We start from the raw sequence: 21,215 nt of genomic DNA, 5'->3' as shown, positions 1-21,215 counted from the left end.
AGATTCCAGATTGTCATCTCAGCCAAATATTGTCCTATCCTAACAAACCATACATCAATGGAAAGCTTATTTACTCAGCATTCAGATGATGTATAAATCTCAATTTCAAAAAATTGACCTTCATGACTTGTTTTGTGGTCCAGGGTCACATATTACAATACGTCTCTGAACAGTTATGGGGATCATATCTCTAAACTAAATTAAACTCAAGTGTGTTTCATGTACAGTAGGCCTCTTTGTCCTGATCAGCGAGTGCACACTGCCATCTGCAGCTCAAAACACTGTATATAACACTGCACAATTTTCTCAATAAGATGCAATCTATTTCCTTCTCCAGTTTTAAACATGATATTGGCATTTTACGTGATTTATGTAAACTTCTAAAATCTAAAGTTTTAATTTAATAATTTAAAACAAGTAGTTCTAGATCAGAATCTTATTTTGAAATCCCGCTCGGGGGAAATGACTTTTATTTTGAAATCCAACCAACCGCTCAGACCCGGAAATGTCAACACAACAAAACCAGAGGAATAAAAACATACATGACCAGCGATTCAATCTCTAAAATTAGTTTGAAATGTTTTACTGTATGTTAATGTATTTATGATAAGAGTACACACCGAATAGTACTTGTATATTTAATAATCTAGCTATGTTTTAAGTGTTTTTAATATAGTTCTTGTTCATAAGACGCAGGATGTTTGAGAACATGTTTAAATCAGGTTGTTTAGTTCGGACTGCTCATGTGATTCTGACCTGGCTCACAACTTTAGTCCTGTTTCTGCATAACACAGGTACTGTCCTGTCCTAACAAACCATACATCAATGGAAAGCTTATTTATTCAGCTTTTTCAGATGATGCATAAATCTCAATTTCGAAAAATTGACCCTCGTGACTGGTTTTGTGCTCCAGGGTCACATATGAAAATGTATTTTGTGTATACATTTAAATTTAACGATGGGGGTCCCTCTCACGAGGATCATCATATCTGGGGTCTATGGCATCTAAAAGATTGAAAACCCCTGCATTATGCAGTACATACTGTAAACCATACAGTAAGCAATGCCTTATCTTTATTGATCCCAGAGAAGCTATTCATTCCAAATTCATTTTTTAAGATGTTTTATCACTCAAGATGCTGTGAAAAACGGATTATTCACAGTCCAGCCGGGGTTCAGAATAAAGAGTAATCTATAACGCATCAAATGGATTACACTGAAGCGTATGTGTTTAAGGTCCGGCGTCGTCTTTGCACCCACCTGGCAGCAGTGGTTCACTCAGAACGGATTCCTGCTCGGGGCGTTTGCCGTGACGGCCGTGTTTTCGGTGGTCGTGCTGCTCCTGCTGTGCATTCACCTGTACCTGGCCTCGGCGAACAGCACCACCTGGGAGTTCATGTCACGCCAGCGCATCGTGTACCTCAAACACTGCGACTCGGAGGAGAACCCGTTCGACAGAGGAGTCATCTGCAACCTGTGGCACTTCTGCTGCGTCTGCGGGACGGTAGCATGGGAGAGGATCTACGTCAGACGCACCAACGGGGCTAAATGACTGGATTTTTTTATCAAGGAAAAGTTCATAGAACGAGTTCAGACCACTGAGTGTTTTATTGAGCGTCTCTTTAGACCCAACATTAATCGTTTTTTACTAATACTGATGTGATGTGGTTACTTGCATCATTTTATGTAGTAAACCTGCAGGGATAAATAGGCCATTAATCATCATGTGCCACAATTACTTAGTGCTTGGTATTCAAAGATGCATTTGTTGCATCATGATGTATATCTGTTCACATAATGAGGGACGGTTTGTATAGTTCACAACAGTTTGTATAGCTTTTTTATTGGTTTAAGTTAATTTTATATGTGACTAAATAGACTTTCTAAATAAAGACTCGCTAATGATTCTTATAAGCCAGAAAAAAATGCTTTAGTGAATAAAGCTAATTAGTCCTGAGCGGTTGCTGAAACACAAATCTTCACTTTCAGTTTATTTATTCATATCTGTCTTGATATTAACCACAAACTTGGGATTCGTGAGACTTGAAGCAATGGGCAAACTTCCAAAATGAGCCTCAAGATGACTTAAACTTCAAAACGAGTATTTAAATGAGCTACAAATCCAGATATTTCTTATTTTAATTCACCCCCTCAACAAGAATCAGGGTTCCTATCTTGGAAAACCTGGATATTTGAGGTATCCTCATTTTAAAAGTGTGGCCTGGATAATATAAATCAATGACCAACATTAATATAAAAATTATGCACTTTTCTATAGTTCAAGCTTTAAAATATTTTGTTGGGGGAAAAAAAATTGTGAGTAAAAAATACTCACTTATCCAGTAAATCACAAAGACTGGAAAAGACATGCAAATTCATTGGGGCTTGGCAGGCTTTGAATATTGTGTAAAATGTCAAAAAGGCTGAGAAGCACTAACTTAAAGAGTTTTGTGGCGTTTTTAAGAAGTGTAACTTTTTTTGAACGCCGCGTTTTTAGAGCGTTCTTCACGCGCCAGACGCGAGCGCGACGCTTATGAGAGCTTCGTTGGTTTTTAACATTTCAAAATATTTTTTTTTTCCGGTCTAAAATGACCGAATAACACCAGAAGGTTAAACATAATCATGAGTGTTTATTTGCAGTGTGGAACCATTTTACCTACATTCAGATAACATGTTATGCGAGATTCATTGAAATCCCGCCTTTTCTGTAGCGGTTCCACGCCCAGCCCCGCCCCCACCGGCGCCGCCCAATCAGAGAGCAGGTCCGGGGACCGACGTCAAGCTCGGCGGGTTGTTCTGGAAGGGGCGGAGCTCATTTTTCGAGCTCGTGAGGGGCGCGTTCTGTCCGAAAGAGAGCGCGTGAGAATCTGCGTTCGTTCCCTCGCTGTAAGTTTGTGTGTGGAGCAGCGCGGGCTCGCTCGTTTCTCGTCCTATTACAGTCTCCAGAAACCGAGCTCAAGGAGGACGATCTTCTACCTCAACGAGTTTAAAAACCACAGCTCTTGATTCTCACTGAAAACTCCTCTCGTCGCGATCAGTGAAATCATGTCTGCCTCAGCGGCTAAAGTCAGTAAAAAGGAACTGAACTCGAACCACGACGGAGGGGACGAGACCTCAGGTAAGCGAGAACGGCGGCCATTTTCACTTTCTCTTCTCTCGCAAGCGGGGTTTTAATCGCTATTGTAGCTAGTTAATTATCCGCGGTTCGAGTATGACTCGTTTCTGTAGACCGTGGCGGTGTGCGGTGCTTGTAATTGGCCGCGGGTCTGGTTGGATGTTCGCGGAGGGACGGCAGCAGCCGGCGGCGGAGGCCATGTTTGATTTCTGCGAACTGAGCGCGCCACAAAAGCCCCATTAGTACGCACACAAAAACCGTTGTATTTTAAAAATCAAAGCGCGGGGGTTTTTGTTCTGCCCGCTAACGGATTTTTTCGAAGAAACGCGTGCAGTTAAAGCGCGTGAAACATGCGGAACGGAAGCGTCCGATCGCGGTGCTTTATTGTTGTTGTGCTTTAGCCTAGCCGAGCCACGTCTCCGCCATGATGTAGCACGGGCTAATGGTTGTTTATGCACTTTAACGGGCGAACGATGGTAGAAATGAACGCCGAAGCGACTTTACACGCGCATCGGCCGTGGGTTCGCGACGGAAGCAGGTGCAGCGCGAGCGATTCTGTGCACATTTAAACCACGCGGCATCAGCGCGGCTCCTCTGAGTTAAATGCATCAGACTGCATTCGCGTCACAGAAAATGTACCGCGAATAATACTGATTTTTTGAAGAAACTATGCACACGTGTTCAGTTTAAAAATCTTTAAATTCTACTTAAATCGTTGCAAAGCGCGGGAATTGGGAATAAAAGCATTTTAGCTTATGTTGCGCTAGTTTGTTATGCTAAATATTTCCTGTTTTTCCTTTTAACACGGTTTTCTCATTTAGAAAAAGAGCAACAAGAAGCCATCGAGCACATCGATGAAGTACAGAATGAAATTGACAGGTATGTAGAACTATATTGAATGAATTACCGCGGTATCCATACTTTAACGGAATTACCGCGGTAGAAAATTTAAGTCAATGCTGTGATGCTCGTGAATGGAGATAATTTATTTTTTATTTATTTTGTGTCTGATCTTGTCCAGACTGAACGAGCAGGCGAGTGAGGAAATTCTCAAAGTCGAACAGAAATACAACAAACTTCGCCAGCCGTTCTTCCAGAAGAGGTCAGAACTCATAGCCAAAATCCCCAACTTTTGGGTCACAACATTTGTCAACCACCCACAAGGTAAGAGATCCTGTACAAATTGTTATTACACTATTTTACCATTATATTCAATTAATGTCTTATTTAATATGGTTTGATTCTATAGTCTCAGCTCTTCTTGGGGAGGAGGATGAGGAGGCGCTTCACTATCTGACCAGAGTAGAGGTGACGGAGTTTGAAGACATCAAATCCGGCTACAGAATAGATTTTGTAAGTGGTAAAAATTCACTTTCATGGCTTAGAGCTTTTATGCTTCCATAACTCACCCTTTCTTTTCCATTGCCTTTTAGTATTTTGATGAAAACATGTATTTTGAGAACAAAGTCCTCTCCAAAGAAATTCACCTGAACGAAAGTGGAGACCCAACCTCGAAGTCAACAGAGATCAAATGGAAACCAGGAAAAGTATGTATGATGTTTTTTTTATTAAAGAGTTCTTTACTCTGTGACTGAATTCTGTCAAATGAGTTTGTAATGTTAATCTTTTCTTCTTTTGCAGGACCTCACAAGTCGGTCCAGTCAGACACAGAGTAAAGCGGGCAAGAAAAGGCAACATGAAGAACCTGAGAGTTTCTTCACCTGGTTTACTGATCACTCTGATTCAGGGGCAGACGAGTTGGGCGAAGTCATTAAAGACGACATCTGGCCGAATCCTCTTCAGTACTACTTGGTGAGACTTGCACTCCCATCTGGAACAACATCCACATACAAATGGAAAGCTTTAAAAAATGTTCAGATTAAGCTCATGTAGACTTGGTCATAGCTCGGTAAGGTTTGTATTATTTAGTCTTGGAAAGTTTCCATTTCAGTCATTTAAATGATGTGGTCGGAACAATTCGTCCAGTTTATGCAGCGGAGTGGAAGTTATGAGTCATTCATTTGCATTTCAAACACCAACAGGTTCCAGACATGGAGGATGAGGAAGGTGAGGATGAGGAGGAAGACGAGGAAGGTCTGGATGATATTGATGAAGAGGGAGAAGATGATGGAGAGGAAGAAGAGGAGGATGATGATGGAGAGGTATGCAACCAATTCATTTGAAGCTTGCCGTCGTGTAGAAAGTCTTTAAATGCGTAACTATAGAAATGATTCTAGTCGCTCTTTATTAAATTTCACTTCCTAAGAGTTCTTGAAAATGTTCAATTCTTACTTGTCTTCAAGTATTGTCTTTCAACAAACTTGTGTATCATTTGAAGAAGCGCACATTAACTGGCTTTTTATTGCAGGACGATGATGGCGAGGATGACTGAAGCTGAAATAGAGGAATATTATCCACATTGTCCCGTTTCCAAATTGCTTCTTTGGCTTTTTTGTTGTTTTTTTGGGGAGCAAGATGCTTCGTTGTCCTGTTTTTTGGTTTTGAGCTCCATCTTTCCTCTATCCTGAACTTGCCATGTTGAAGTCCCCCGAACAGACTCACAATAAACTGACTGCAAAATCTTCCCGACATGGCGTCTACCATCTCAATTTCCAAATGCATTTCGAAGTAAAAAGCAAAACACTGTAGTTATCGGCCGCACGTCGTCTGGAGTAGACTTGCGAATAGTGTTTTCTGTTTCTTTTTTTTTTTTGTTTAATATATATATGTACAAATATGTATAATTTTCCTGTTAAAGTTTCGTGGTTAATTGAACAGAAGCCATGGTGCGCAGTGATCTGCTAGCTCTAGCGTTCTCCACCGTTTTGTTACTTTATTCTTGGTGTTTATTCCCTTCATGGTTTAATCAGCAGATAGACATCAGTAGTGAATCCCTGTTTCAGGAGGGCTGAGGAAAGAGGGTATGTGGACACCATCATTGAGTCTTTGATTTTTATCTCGTCTTGTTTTACAGACATTCACCAGATTTGAAATGGATTTTTGATAAAGAAAATAAAATATTCAAAAAAAGGAATCAAATCATGCCTGTAACTTTCTCTTACCACCTCAATGAACTTTATGTAGTGGTTGTATTACTGTGTAAGACACTTGAATCTGTTGGGTTGGTTTTCAAATAAAACGCAATGTTTGGTATTCATCCAGTTGCAAAGAAAATACAATAAAGGTTAAAATTGTTTGTTTTAAGAGTCAATGGGAAGCCATATTTTAATATCCCTTGGGCCAAGGCAAGAACAAAGCCAGTCATATTAAATATTCCCCATAAAAATAGCTTTATTAAATGGCATAAAGTGTGGTCTGGCTAATTGTCAACTTCTAAAAGATTTTGGTGTCATCAGCAGTGTGGATGCAAAGTGTTCCTGCAGAAGTCTGTCAACTATGAGCGCCACAAATGTCTGGTCCGAACCTTCAAAGTCTTCTCGGGTCACCGTCACTGGGCTGAAACGCCCAACCTTCAATAAAGAAAAGAGAAAAATGTATGTTATATCTCTTTGGTTGGAGGAATAGTTCACACAAAAATGAAGATTTACTGAGAATGTCCTCTCCCTCAAGACACACAAGATGTGAGTTTGTTTCTTCATCAGATTTGGAGAAATGTAGCATTGCATCAGTGTCTCAGCAATGGATGCTCTGCAGTGAATGGGTGCCGTCAGAATGAGAGCCCAAACAGCTGATAAAAACATCACAATCCACAAGTAATCCACACCACTCCAGTCCATCAGTTAATGTCTTGCAAAAATCTGTTTCTGTTAGAAACATATTTTATTAAGGTGTTTTTAAACTTCAAATAGTTGCTTCTGACTAAAATACAAATCCTCTATCCATAATATATATATTATAGTCAAATATGTGAGTGGATTTTGATGTGAGAGACAAGAGATGGACCTTTTTCCACTGGAGGAAGCATTATGGAATATGGAAATTTTGGATGTAAAAAACCCCCATCTTGATAGATTTTTTACTTGCGCAAACAGCTTTTCACTTCTCAAGACATTAACTGATGGTCTGGAGTGCTGTGGATTACTTGTGGATTACTGTGATGTTTTTATCAGCTGTTTGGACTCTCATTCTGACGGCACCCATTCACTGCAGAGCATCCATTGCTGAGACACTGATGCAATGCTACATTTCTCCAAACCTGATGAAGAAACAAACTCATCTACATCTCGGATGAAGACACTTCTCCAGCAAATTTTCATTTTTGGGTGAACTATTCCATCACATGTACATGAATGGAAGTGGAAATTTGTTTATTTCTTGTTTTGTAGTTCACTTCAGTTGTCCAGTAGCATGAAATACATTTTGCATGTAAAAACAAAGTGCATGTACGCTCATAAAACAATAGTGTATGTGTGTGTGTATCAAGAATAAGTATTTCAAACTTGTGCATAAGTTTCATATAATATAACAATATGTACTTACATTTACATATTGGGAAGGCGCTTTTATTAAATAAAAAATAAACATTCTATCACTTCCTGCTTTCCCTAGAAATCGAACCCACAACCTTCCTGTTGCTATTGCCATCCCCTACTGTTTGAGCAATGCATTACTTACTGTACTTTTAAATGCTTATTTATACTATGTCTATACAATATTTGTATTGCACTTCGTATGAAAACCCTCTAAACACCCACCTAGGTGTGTTGTGCACCGCTGAATGCGCCGCGGCGTGTTGCGAGCGCAGCACAAGTGTTTGTAGTTTAAAACACGCTCAGATATAATGTGGAATAATCAAATGTTTGCCTAAAAGCGAATTTAGGCACACCACATTTCTAAGCGTGTGAAACTCTAGGCGCGGAAATCACTGTTTAAATGACAGCGCCCCCTAAAGGCGGGAAGAATTAGTTAATTAAATACAAATGCGAGATATTTGGGTCATTATTATTTTAGTATTATTATTAGTATTTTGAATTTTTTTTTAATTTCATGTTCATTTTAACTAAAGTTGTGTTGTTATTTTTTATTAGTTTTTGGTGGTTTTTATTCATTTTTACTTCGGTTTTAGTTATTTTAGTACATCAAGTTACTGAAAATGAGAAATGTTGCCTTGGAAACTAGCTGAAATAAAAGTGTTTTATTTTTTATTTCAAGTAACAAACACGTTATATTTATACAGAGCTGGGTAGATTGCTTGAAAATTGTAATCCGTTACTGATTCCAAATTACATGACAAAAATTGTAGTTAGTAACGTAATCCATTACATTACAAGTAATGCAATCAGACTACTTTTGGATTACTTTTAGATTACTTTTGACCTAACTCGTTTATCACATTGATTTAGATATTATCATTTTGTACCATATATTGATATAAAAATGCGAAGAAAAAGAAAATATATTCCATTCGTTGTAATTAACAACGTGAAGTGCATTAAACATTATCAAGGTTCCCAAACGGGTTCGTAAAGGTTGTGAGTTTGATGAAAAGCTAATAATTAATGTATCATAAAAATGTCAAATAAAGATAAATCATTTTAAAATAACATCAATCAAAATAAAACACTTACTAAAAAATGTAATGTTTTATTTGCTTACACCTGCATGTCATGTGACCATTAACCAACGTGAACATGCAAATGTGTCACTTAATTATTGACTTATTATCTTAAAATCTCAGGCCTACTACAAGTAAATATATTAAGTGAAAGAGGTTCACATGACAAAAAAGTTTGGGAATCCTTGCATTAAATGTAAAGAAGAAATAACGTGAATTTGTGCATTTTAATGTGTTTGAAAGACAACAGCCTTTCAAAAGACAGTAATTAAATAATCAACTGAGTGATGATTAAAATAAAAATTAATGCGTTCATCAGTAGTTGATGCAATGTTGAAATGTAGAGAAAACACTTCTTAAAATGCAAAAGATTTTTGTGGCCTCTCAATTTCATATTTTTTTCATAATTCAAAACGTATTGCTATTGTGTGAATAATATGTAATCAGTACTTTTACTTAATTTTTGGAATCTGATTACATGTAATCCGTCACTACTCATATATATTGTTTTAGTTTACCATGATAGCCCTATTTAATGTCCCCATCATATCCTAATATACTGGATAAAATATTAAACTTTAATCTTTTTTAGTCGCAATTAAGTGAACACATAGGTCCATTTGAAATGAAATCTCTGGTTTGGTTGCTTTGAATAGATGTTGTCATTTCTAATGTTGAACTTCTAATGCAGTTTCTCATCGTATCAAACCCAAATCTGTAATCATTTGCCCGAATAATTTCTATTCTGAATTCTATTTCACTTTGTAGTAAGTTGAGCTGAAATGGATCTGATGAATTCTGTGATGTTTTGTGGTATTAGTTGGTTTGTCACTAAAAATTGCTAAACATTTGTTATAATCATCGAATAAAGTCCACGATCTTGACCAAAGCTCATTTCTAAAAGTCTGCTAATCCCTTTTATAAAAATACTTCCTTTCATAACAAAACATACATAATAGATCTGTACTAGATGTGTACTGATGTGAAAAAAGAAAGCCACTTTCTGATCCATTAGATTTAAATACACACAAAAATAATCAAAATACACTTGGTGCACTTGGTTTAATCCTTATGCCATATAAAATCATAAATATACGCATCAATATACAGTACATTTCATCTTAGTGTATGCACACTCCATCATCATATTGCAAAAATAAGGCTTATGTAGGGTAAGCTGATTACTGTTAACAATCACTTGTCTAAAACAGATAATAAACTTTGGTTGGAGGATAATTTTCATGAATTTGAGATCGGATGGATACATTAAGACACCAACATGTAAAAACAAGTTTAGAAAAAGGAGATAATTTCCTTGCATGCCGAGATAAAATACAACAAACTTGAACTTAAGATGGCATGATGCTCGATTAAATAAATCCTATAGATGAGAAAAATACATCAACACTCGTGCAAACACACATTCATCCATTACACAGTATTGGCTTATACTTCATTTCAGTGTAGAACATTCTGAAACATTTGTCAGGTTGATTTCCACCAATCAGGACTTGAAGAAGGCGGAGCCAAGCTCGCTCCTGGGAGCGGGAATCTGCTTGGTTCTTAAAGACGTCTAGATAAAAGAAAGAACAGATGCAGTGACTATTAGTTATTAAAAATTGAGAAAATATAATTTAGCTGCTACAAACAAGACGCTTGCCTCTAGAAACTGTTTGAGTCTGGTTACAGAGCCCATCTGACCGGTGCTGGTGACCGCTTCGATTCTGAGGAAATAAGGTTAGGTTTAATAAATAAGGACTGGTTTACCACCGTTTTTTTGGTGATTTAATCACTGAGGCATATTTATGTTTATACCTAATATTAAAGGAATACTTCACCCATAAATGAAAATTTACTCCCCCATCAGATCATCCGAGATTAGGATGAGTTTGTTTCTTCATCAGATTTGGAGAAATGTAGCATTGCATCAGTGTCTCAGCAATGGATGCTCTGCAGTGAATGGGTGCCGTCAGAATGAGAGTCCAAACAGCTGATAAAAACATCACAATAATCCACAAGTAATCCACAGCACTCCAGTCCAGCAGTTAACATCTGGAGAAGACAAAAGCTGAAATAAATCCAGCATTAAGACGTTTTGTAACTTTAAACCGCCGCTTCCGGCTAAAATACGAGTCCATAATCCATAATAACGCTTCCTCGTAAATGGACTCGTATTTTAGACGGAAGCAACGGTTTGAAGTTAAAAAGGTTTTAATGTTGGATTTGTTTCTTTTGTCTTCTCAAGACATTAATTGATGGACTGGAGTGGTGTGGATTACTTGTGGATTATTGTGATGTTTTTATCAGCTGTTTGGACTCTCATTCTGACGGCACCCATTCACTGCAGAGCATCCATTGCTGAGACACTGATGCAATGCTACATTTCTACAAATCTGATGAAGAAACAAACTCATCCTAATCTTGGATGGCCTGAGGATGAGCACATTTTCAGCAAATTTAAATTTTTGGGTGAACTACTCCTTTAAATCAGAAAAAAAGTGCACCAGAATTCAGCAGCATTTACACTACAAATCAAACAAACAGAAGGACAAAAGGAATATTTGGAGGCTCATTTCTTTAGGTTAATTTTTGGATGCTTGAAATATAAAGTATAAGGGAGTATTATGCATTTAGAAGGCAATAAATACATTACATTTAAAGACAAATTAAAAAATGTCTTCTCAAAGACAGCTATAAATACCTCGGAAAGTATTCTTCAATAATAAGCAATATCAGTTTCCAGAACTGCCCTCGATATTGTCTCATCAAAGCATTTCCACAGACCTAAAGAGACACATGCCAAAAACTACATTGTAATGAAGCAAATACTGCGTGGGAGCAATAATAAAAAACCACTTGCAACAGGAAAAACTAATTTACCTCCAGGAAGTCGAAGAGAATAGTTGCTGTGATGTCAGCGAGCGGCTCCATGTTGAGGATTTGTGCCAGCCAGCGCCAGCCGTGATTCAAGCCGTGAGGATGAGGCTGATGCAGACACACGCTTACATTAGATATTCAGCTTCTTACATACGACACTCACATCAGGAATCAACCTCTATTAATGCATATTGACGTAAAGGAATTTCACACACCCCTTGTTTGCCGGTATAAGGCCATCTCATCTGGATTAATGCCGCATAGAGACGAATCATTCCCGACATTCTCTTCAGAAAGCTGTCCTGGCCTTCCACTTTGGAGTCTTCCACACGGTATCCCAGAATCCTGATGAGAAAGACACGCTCATAACGCTTTACACATCGATCATTTGCACACGGGAGGTACTCTTGTATTTAAAAAGGCAATATAGTGCTTATGGCAGCAGGGTTATTACAACTAGGGATGTAAACAAGTAATCGATAATGTTGTTAATTTACTCGATTTATCTAATAACACTCAACAGACTGCATGTGAATATGTTGATCTTTTTGAACAAAAACCTGTGACTTTGTGCTTTATACACATATTTTGTTAGAATTCAGTAATTAATGTTGCATGCATGCATAAATGTAACTTTAAATGTAAGTAAAGACAGAGTTTAAGTGAGTAAAACTGGAACTATTGCACCGTTCACACAGCAAACATGTTTTCATTTGAAATGTAAAATGCAAAGTCAAAAGTAATGTCGGATATGTTGTTCAAGCCATAAATATTACTCTCTTTTGGAAAAAAGGAGTGCCATCTGTATTTTCTATCTACTGTACAACATTAATAACACCAAAGACTGATCTATTGAAATGCTCTTGAATGACCATTTATAAATGGAGGAAACTACAATCACAGGTATTTATTTAGTATATATTTCTATAAAATTACGTAAAATTGATATTTACAGTGCAGTCAATTAAATGTCTTTCTGTATGCATTTAGATTAATGATTAATTGATTGTTAATTTGAATGAAAATCGATTATGAAAATCTTTAAAGAAAATTACATCCCTAATTAAAACTAAAGCCACAAAAAAACGTGTTACCTGAAAGAAATGAACTTGAACTGAAATAAAATAAACTTGAACTGAAAAATAAACAAGTAAAAATGTAACATTTTATTTCAGCTTGTTGCAGATGCGACATTTCTTATTTTCATTTAGATTAACTTGAAACACCAAAATAACTAAAACTGAATAAACTCAAATTAATGAATGAAACGATATAGACACTTAAATAAAAATAAAATATAAAAAAGCGAAAATTACCAAAACTTAACTAAACTAAAATTTAAAACAAAAAATTAAAAAATAAAATCTGATTGAAAATATTCACAAAAACTATAAAAGTACATCAATGATATTAAAATAACACTTAAGGCCTTTCCACACTGAGCCGACGAATGGTGCTTTCACACCGAGCGCGAAACGATTGTTAGCCTTTTGCTAATTCACGCCTGCACGCTAGGTGGCACCGACCAACAATGCATTTTTCCTCAGATATGTATCTCGTATATGGATTTAACATTTAAATTAAGATAAACAAAGTTTGGCTCTACACCAGAAACACAAACTATCTATAATGCTTACAAGAATAGGCTACATCCTAAAATATAATTAGAAGTACAATTAGCATCAAGCTACACTCGAAAATGTATTTGCTTACCCACTTTAAACCATCATCGAGTGCTTGTAATAACTTCCAATTGTGATCTATAGTTGATTTCGATTAATACGCAGACACATGCACCCTTTGTATGTTTAATAATGCCAGCAAATTTAATAACTCAGCATCCACTCTCTTCTCCGGGATACTCTTCTTCTGTGTTTGTTTACACTGGTTTTCGAAAACAGCTCCACTACTCTCACCCTTTTGTGCAACAGCAGCAGCTCCGGTCACGTGATCCTAGCTCAAATCTTATTGGACGGCCCGTGTTTTCGCTTTGCGAAACTGAAAAGATTCATCGGACTTGTTCGGAAAAAAAACATTCGTATTTTCGGTGCGCGAATGTTCGCGGTCTATGTGGAAGCATCCATAGAAATCTATTGTTTTATTCTAGCGCGTCATTGCGTCCGATATTCGTTTCGCTTTTTCGGGCTCAGTGTGGAAAGGCCTTAAGATGTGCATGTGTGCATAGACAAATGACTAAAAACCAGTGCAGACAGAATGCAAAAACACATTCTGTGTGAACGGCTCCTTAATATTATTGAAAAACACTTTTGGCCAAAGGACTGAAGAGTGAAGCAACACACTTACTTCTGGTAAACCTCCACAGACGTGCCACTTTCCATGGGTGGATAGTGTGGCACAGCATACGGGCACTTCTTGTGGAGGTGGGCGAGTATAAGCTCTCCAATTGTAGGATGGAGTTCCCAGATGCCTGACGCCACAGCGGCGATGGGGAACGCTGCTGAATGATTGGACGCCACCTCCTCTTCTCCTTGTTTCTGCGAATGCGTTATCAAAATTAACTTTGTTTGCCTTCAAAAATCTCCTTGTTGGTGTATTTATGTAAACATCTGCCTTACCACAAACTTTTCTGCCAGTTTATAACTGACAAACTCTAGCCCCTGAGGATGCTGGGACGTAGACACGGTCTTTCCAGCGGACGTCACTGGACGACAGCTTATCGATCTTGTCAAAGGCCTCCTTCAGCGGCGCGCCTACATGCAAACCATGTTTAAAGGAAATTAGCAGACATGAGGTGAACTTTATGTTAGTGATGCACAGAACTTTCAATGCATCTTCATTCTGATGAACTGACATCGATCGTTTTTCAATTGATGTGTAAACAAAACGTCACTAAACATGCAGCGCACCTACAATCCAATAATCGCAATAAACTCGTGTTTTGCCAATTTTATAACAAAATTCAAGCAATAAATGTCATTTTGGCACATTTTAATGTGGCGTGACAGATCCAAAGCTCGTTATTTAGCCAAAAAATAACTCTAGAAAGGAGCATTTTGTTAAATATATACAATATATAACATATTTATAACTTTTACATCACTGTTAGTGTCTTCATTGTTTGATGCATGTTTGAATAAATCTGTCATGAAAATAAGTTAACAGCCACCATTCAAATGTTTCAATTTCAACAATGAATTAGAGTAGAAACATTATAATATCATTAAAGGGTTTATATACAACTGTGATTTAAATGCTTGTTTACAACTCAGGTTTTGTGTCAATCATTAAATACATTTTTATTTACTTCATTTTCAGTTTCTAGCTAAATGAAAACTAAAACCGCAAAAACATTTTTGTTACTTGAAATAAAATAAACCTTTAAATTTTAAAAATTCAACTGAATTTTATTTAATTTTAAGTCTCATTTTCATTTAATTTAAACTGAAATACTGAAAAAACGACTAAAATTAATAAATAAAAATTAATAAAAAAAGACAAGCACTCAAACTTTACATTTAAATTAAAAACAGAAAATATAAAAATAAATTCTAAATATTATTATGAAAAACTATAATAGTTTATCAATGTTATCAAAATACGAGATGTGCATAGACTATTAAAAACCAGTGCAGATGGACATTTATTTTAATTTTTCACCAAAATAAAAACTTTAATTTCGGTAATTTCAGTGCATTGCTACTTCATGCTGGTGTTTCTCGATTTCGCCTCACCTGAGATGTTTGCGATCTGGCTCACAGGTGTGGTTGCAGCCTTTTGGAGCTCCATTTTTAATTTCTTGGTCTGCAACAGAAGGGCAAGATAATTATTCACTAGTACAACATCATAAAATATCCAATAGATGCTACACAGAGCTGACGGGCGTCTAACCTGCGTGTCTTTAGCTCTGCTGAGCTCATCAAACGCCTGAGCGCACCGACTGTCCGCATCCTGCAGTGCGTTGTACCATGTTAAAGTGCTGTCATCTGCTCCTGTCTGCAGACCTGCAGATGAGATGAAAACAAGTCAAATTTATTTGTATAGCAATGTTCACAATACACGTCGCTTCCTTTTAAACCTTCATGCATGCTCACTTGCTCCCTCACCCTGTTTTTTGGCTTTCTCTTTAGCGGACTGTGCTGCATTTTTCTTTTGCTCCTCTTGCTGGGCTTTCAGCTCCTCATGTCTCTTCTCCTCCTCTTCCTCCTGCTCCTTCCTCTTCCTCTCGGCAGCCTGTGCCACCTCGTCCTGCAGGTTTCTGACCAGTGACCTCATTTCCTGTAGCGCTCGCTCCGCCACGGTCAAATCCTCCACGCTGGGAAACTTACCCTGCAAAAAAAAATTACGATTTATATTTTACTTTTATGCATTGGGCAGATGCGTTTATCCAAAGCGACCTACATTGCATTAAAGTTACAGGAGCCTATCATACATTATTAAGTAAATATACAGCACAAAAGTTTGGAATAAATACATTTTTTTAATGTTTTTGAAATAAATCTCTTCTGCTCACCAAGCTGCATTTATTTGATCAACAGCACTGTAAAAACAGTAATATTTGTGAAATATTATTACTATTTCAAATAGCTGCTTTCTATGTGAATATCTGTTAAACTGTAATTTATTTCTGTGATCAAAGCTGAATTTTCAGCATCATTACTCCAGTCTTCAGTGTCACATGATCCTTCAGAAATCATTCTAATATGCTGATTTGCTGCTCAAGAAACATTTCTGATTATTATCAATGTTGAATGCAGTTGTGCAGTTGTTCTTTGATGAACAGAAAGTTCAAAAGGACAGCGTTCATTTGAAATAGAAATCTTTCAAAACATTATAAATGTCTTTACTGTCACTTTTTAAGCAATTTAATGCTTAACATGTATATAAGATAGATAAGGCAGATTTGGACTCACATCTGCAGAGGCCGGCACCACCTCTGACACCTGCAGAGCTGGTTGCCGCGGGTGATGTAGGGGGTGTGGTCAAGGGCGGGGTCAGTATGTGTGGAGGGGCGTGGCTGTAGAAGCTGGTTGAGCTGTAGCACCTCCTCCTGTATGGCATTGATAGCTCTGTGCCGCTCTCTGCCCTCCACCTGCCGCTGACGCTCAAGCTCCGCCTCCCGCAGACGCTGCTGCTCCGCCTCACGCAGACGCAGGTTCAGGATCTGCAACACAGAAAACAAAGATTTTACTCAACATAGGCCTAATATTACAGGTACTGCTATTTACTTGTCTTTATTTATCATTTAAACAAAGCTTATTGTGGTATTACTGCCAGACCTGCAGACAAACCTAACCGATGTAAAATGTTACAGAGATCACAGACAAAATTAAATGGACGTACAGTAAAATATAAGGGTTAATGCTGCTGAGAAAACTGATGTGTAGGTAATAGCTGCATTAAAGAGCTATTCTAAGCAGTGCTATTTTAGTATCACTGAGATTCTATTATAGTTTTTATTAATACATTTAATTTTTATATATAAACTTTAATTTTAAATTGAAGCAATTTTTTATGTGCTTTTGTAATTTTTTATTCTTTTTTATGAATTTTTATTTCAGTTTTATTTTTTTAGTACATCAAGGTAAACTAAAAAATGTCAAATGTTGCCTTGGCAACTAGATGAAATACAGTAAGTTTAAGTTTTTAATACTTTATTTTACTGTCAGTTGCGGTCTAAAATTTTTAAAGCAAAATTCAATTGGCTGTACAAGTCATTTCAACTCGTTTATTTAAATCTTGTCTACCTGAATCTCATATAACTTAATTAATGAATCCGAGGTTAAAATTCATTATTTTCATGAGTTGGTAACAGAAAAACATACTGTTTGTTGTCATGACTTATTGATCATATTTTTAACAGTTGATTACAAACATTTTTGATTTAACAAAAATAAAAGCTGCACATTTATGCTTTTAGACTCTCTGGAATCCAGAACTGGTTTTAAAGTATTTTTTGTTTTAAAAAAGTCTAAATTATTTCCTGTGTTAATGGACATTCCCCTGGTTTCACAGACAAGTCTTAAGCCCAGTCCCAGACTAAAATGTAAATCTGAGCTGTGTCAACTGAAAGAAACTTGCACGGACTGATCTTAAAATATATCAGTGCCTTTGTTTTGACTCATGATGCACACCAGTAATGTGTTTTCTAAGGCACGTTTATGAAAAATTACTTAAATGTCCTAATTGAACTGTGGCCTAATCCTGGCTTAGTCTAAGTCCTGTCTGTGAAACCAGGCCTTTATGTCACAATTGCTGCTGATGGAGCTTAACTTGAAGTTTTCTGAAATATCAGATCTAAATGATCCGTTCAGACTCACTTTCATTCTGTGTCTGTGTTCCTCTCACAGCTTCTCCTGCCGGCCGAGACTCTCCTGCGTCCTTTAAACACGAAACACCCAATTAAACAACTAATTCTGTACATGATTAAAACACACTACATGTAATCATCTTAACCTGTAAATGAGCATGAACAGTTCAGATGTCACCTACTCTTTCTCCATCATGTCTCTCATACTCTGGTACTCCTGTCTCTGTTTGAGCTCCATTAACTCTTCGTAGCGTTTGAGCTGCTCAGACTCACAGATGGAGACTGTGGCCACCAGCCGCTCCTGCTGCTCCTGTCTGAGACTCAGCTCCGCCTGTGAGAGAAAACACACGTGCATTATTAAAAGAAGCTTCTTCTGTTCACCAAGGCTGCCTTTATTTAATCAAAAATACTGTAAAAATGTGAAATATTATTACAATTTAAAATAGCTGTTTTCTATGTGAATATCTGTTAAAGTGTAATTTATTCCTGTGATCAAAGCTGCATTTTCAGCATCATTACTCCAGTCTTCATCATTCTAATTTCTAATATGCTGATTTGCTGCTCGAGAAACATTTCTGATTATTATCAATGTTGAAAACAGTTGTGCTGCTGAATATTTTTGTGGAAGCTGTGATACATTTTATTTTCCAGGATTCTTTGATGAACAGAAAGTTCAAAAGAACAGCATTTATTTGAAATAGAAATCTTTTGAAACATTCTAAATGTCTTTAATGGCACTTTTGATCAGTTTAATGCATCCTTCCTTGCTGAAAAAAGCATTAATTTCTTTAAAAAATAATTTATTGTACAAAAAAGGTTCCAGATGTGGTACCTTTGCTTTGGCCTTGTGTTTGTGCTCACACATGCGGATACAGCCGGCCATCTGTGTGGCTTTGGGTGACAGGACGGAAATTGCTGGAGGTGAGCTGATGCTTGCTGCAGGACTCACAACAGGAGCCTCCTTTATTTCTTCTGCTTTCTGAGATCAAAAATGAATGAAAACAGAAAAAAAAATCAGCATTGCACTCCTTTGCCAACACAAACTCAAGCAAGAAACAGAACAATAGATACAGTTGAGGACAAAAGTTTACATACACTTTGCAGAACCGGCAATTATTTTACCAAAATAAGAGGGATCATAAAAAATGCATGTTATTTTTTATTTAGTTCTACTGACCTGAATGAGATATTTCACATAAAAGACGTTTACATATAGTACACAACAGAAAAAAATTGTTGAATTTATAAAAATGACCCCTTTCAAAAGTTTACATACGCTTGATTCGTAATACTGTCTTGTTACCTGGATGATCCACAGCCTAAATATCATATTTTTTCATTTAGTACTGCCCTTCAGAAACTACAGAAAATACATGTTTCCTAGGAGATTAAATAAGTTACATTTACCCTGATCTTCAAATTCAGATTGAAGACCCCCTCCTCCTTCCTTCCTCAAAATCAGCTGGAAAGGGGTCAAATACACAAAAATGTTGAAAAACCAAAGACTTTGTGGGACCTGAAGGATTTTTCTGAAGAACAGCGGGCAGTTTAACTGTTCAGGACAAACAAGGGACTCATGAACAACCATCACAAAAACAAAACAAAACTGTGGATCATCCAGGTAACAAGACAGTATTACGAATCAAGGGTGTGTAAACTTTTGAAAGGGGTCATTTTTATAAATTCAACTATTATTTTCTCTTGTGGACTATATGCAAACGTCTTTTATGTGAAATAAAAAATAACATGCATTTTGTACGATCCCTCTTATTTTGGTAAAATTATTAACATTTTGCAGATTCTGCAAGGTGTATGTGACCTCAACTGTATATATGAGAATTATGATATAAACTATTAAAGTCGAAATGAAAGAGAAGTAGCGAAAGACGTACATCATCAGAGTATATCAGATTATCAAAAAAGAAAAAAAATGTAGGGCGGGGTTTGGTTCTATGCATCCAAGTTGTTGATTGGATGTTGAGATGTTTGTATGCAGATGAGCGTGAGCTTGTGGGGGCGGAGCTTAAACAGACAGCAGGGTGGCCGATGACCAAATCTGTTAATCAAACAAGCATGAGACTAATTATTACAATTCAACTTAAACTACAAATTATGTTGCAGTTCCCGATAAAGCTGGCCAAAGCTGTTATTTAAGTGCAAGCTCATACTTTTGTACTTTTCTTATCAAATCTGAAACTTTGTATTGCAACATTCAAGTTACTGTCTCTTCAGAATGAATGTGTCTGCTGGGGTTTGGTTCTATGCATCCAAGTTGTTGATTGGATGTTGAGATGTTTGTATGCAGATGAGCGTGAGCTTGTGGGGGCGGAGCTTAAACAGACAGCAGGGTGGCCGATGACCAAATCTGTTAATCAAACAAGCATGAGACTAATTATTACAATTCAACTTAAACTACAAATTATGTTGCAGTTCCCGATAAAGCTGGCCAAAGCTGTTATTTAAGTGCAAGCTCATACTTTTGTACTTTTCTTATCAAATCTGAAACTTTGTATTGCAATACTCAAGTTACTGTCTCTTCAGAATGAATGTGTCTGCTTAACGAATGCACAAAACCAAGTCATGAATTTTGTGGTTTAAGAAGTGAGGACGTCACCTTCTGCTCATCCTCCTCAGCGTGGATGGAGACCGGAGGCGGAGAGGTGGGAGATGAACTCTGTCTGGGGCTGATGGGAAACGAAGCGCCGGCGGCAACATCTTCTGAAAGCCCGGGACTCGTATCACGAACGCATGAAGTCAGAGAGCAGGTCTTGAGCCGCGGATGAGGACTCAGTCTCTTCAGAATCTGTCCTGAGAGAGGAGACAGACTGGACACCTCCATACAGCCCGCCAGAATATCCTGCAAAACAGATCAGGAAAAGACAAAACTGCATTTAATACATTTAATTTAACATTTAATTCCTTTATAAAATATTTTATAACAACAATTTTATTATAAACTAACACTTTGCGTTATGGTTTTAGTTGAATAAAAGCTAAAATGTCAAACAAATGCCATCATTCCATCTTAAAATGTTATAACAGAGAAGAATGAAGTACATTTCTTTACATATTTCTTGTCTTTCAATAAAATAACATTTTAATCCTTTGTAAAGTACTGAAAAGCTAATACCTACACTGCCGTTCAAAAGATTTGTAATATTTTAGTAGAAGTCTCTTCTGCTCATCAAGGCTGCGTTTATTTGATCAGAAATAAACAGTAATATTGTGAAATATTATTACAATTTAAAATAATGTTTTTCTATTTTAATATACTTTAAAATAGAATTTATTCCTGTGATGCAAAGCTGAATTTTCAGCATCATTACTCCAGTCTTCAGTGTCACATGATCTTCAGAAATCATTCTAATATGCTGATTTATTACAGTATTTTTTGGGATCCTGTGATACTTTTTTCAGGATTCTTTGATGAATAAAAAGTT

General features: G+C 36.9%; 2 protein-coding genes, 1 long non-coding RNA gene and 1 pseudogene across 4 annotated transcripts; 2 read left to right on the top strand and 2 right to left on the bottom strand.

The window, feature by feature from the left end:
- Positions 1-488: 488 nt before the first annotated feature.
- Positions 489-2,067, top strand: LOC107752997 (probable palmitoyltransferase ZDHHC12). The gene is made up of 2 exons (XM_016569079.1): positions 489-794; positions 1,197-2,067. Exons 1-2 carry the CDS (start codon positions 698-700, stop codon positions 1,550-1,552), a joined length of 453 nt encoding a protein of 150 aa, XP_016424565.1. The 5' UTR covers positions 489-697; the 3' UTR covers positions 1,553-2,067.
- A 732-nt stretch (positions 2,068-2,799) lies between these two features.
- Positions 2,800-6,137, top strand: LOC107752982 (protein SET-like). Of its 2 annotated transcripts, none has more exons than XM_016569060.1 (8): positions 2,800-3,118; positions 3,937-3,994; positions 4,137-4,279; positions 4,365-4,468; positions 4,549-4,662; positions 4,757-4,927; positions 5,158-5,271; positions 5,484-6,137. In XM_016569060.1, exons 1-8 carry the CDS (start codon positions 3,046-3,048, stop codon positions 5,505-5,507), a joined length of 801 nt encoding a protein of 266 aa, XP_016424546.1. In that variant the 5' UTR covers positions 2,800-3,045; the 3' UTR covers positions 5,508-6,137. The 2 variants fall into 2 exon arrangements, with proteins under 2 accessions (XP_016424546.1, XP_016424545.1); XM_016569059.1 differs by having other exon boundaries at positions 5,158-5,277.
- On the bottom strand, positions 5,581-7,902 carry LOC107752984 (uncharacterized). Its single transcript, XR_001641420.1, has 2 exons — positions 7,771-7,902; positions 5,581-6,585 (listed from the first exon to the last, which is right to left on the bottom strand). It is a non-coding gene; the product is annotated as an uncharacterized LOC107752984 (long non-coding RNA).
- A 1,780-nt stretch (positions 7,903-9,682) lies between these two features.
- The window catches only part of LOC107752981 (nucleoporin GLE1-like), a 12,962-nt pseudogene continuing 1,429 nt past the window's right edge, over positions 9,683-21,215 (bottom strand).

This window comes from Sinocyclocheilus rhinocerous, unplaced genomic scaffold (genome assembly GCF_001515625.1).
Source record: "Sinocyclocheilus rhinocerous isolate Xijiao unplaced genomic scaffold, SAMN03320098_v1.1 scaffold951, whole genome shotgun sequence".
NCBI lineage: Eukaryota > Metazoa > Chordata > Actinopteri > Cypriniformes > Cyprinidae > Sinocyclocheilus > Sinocyclocheilus rhinocerous.
The sequence above is the reverse complement of the archived record's forward strand: the minus strand, read 5'-3'. Positions and strand labels throughout refer to the sequence as shown.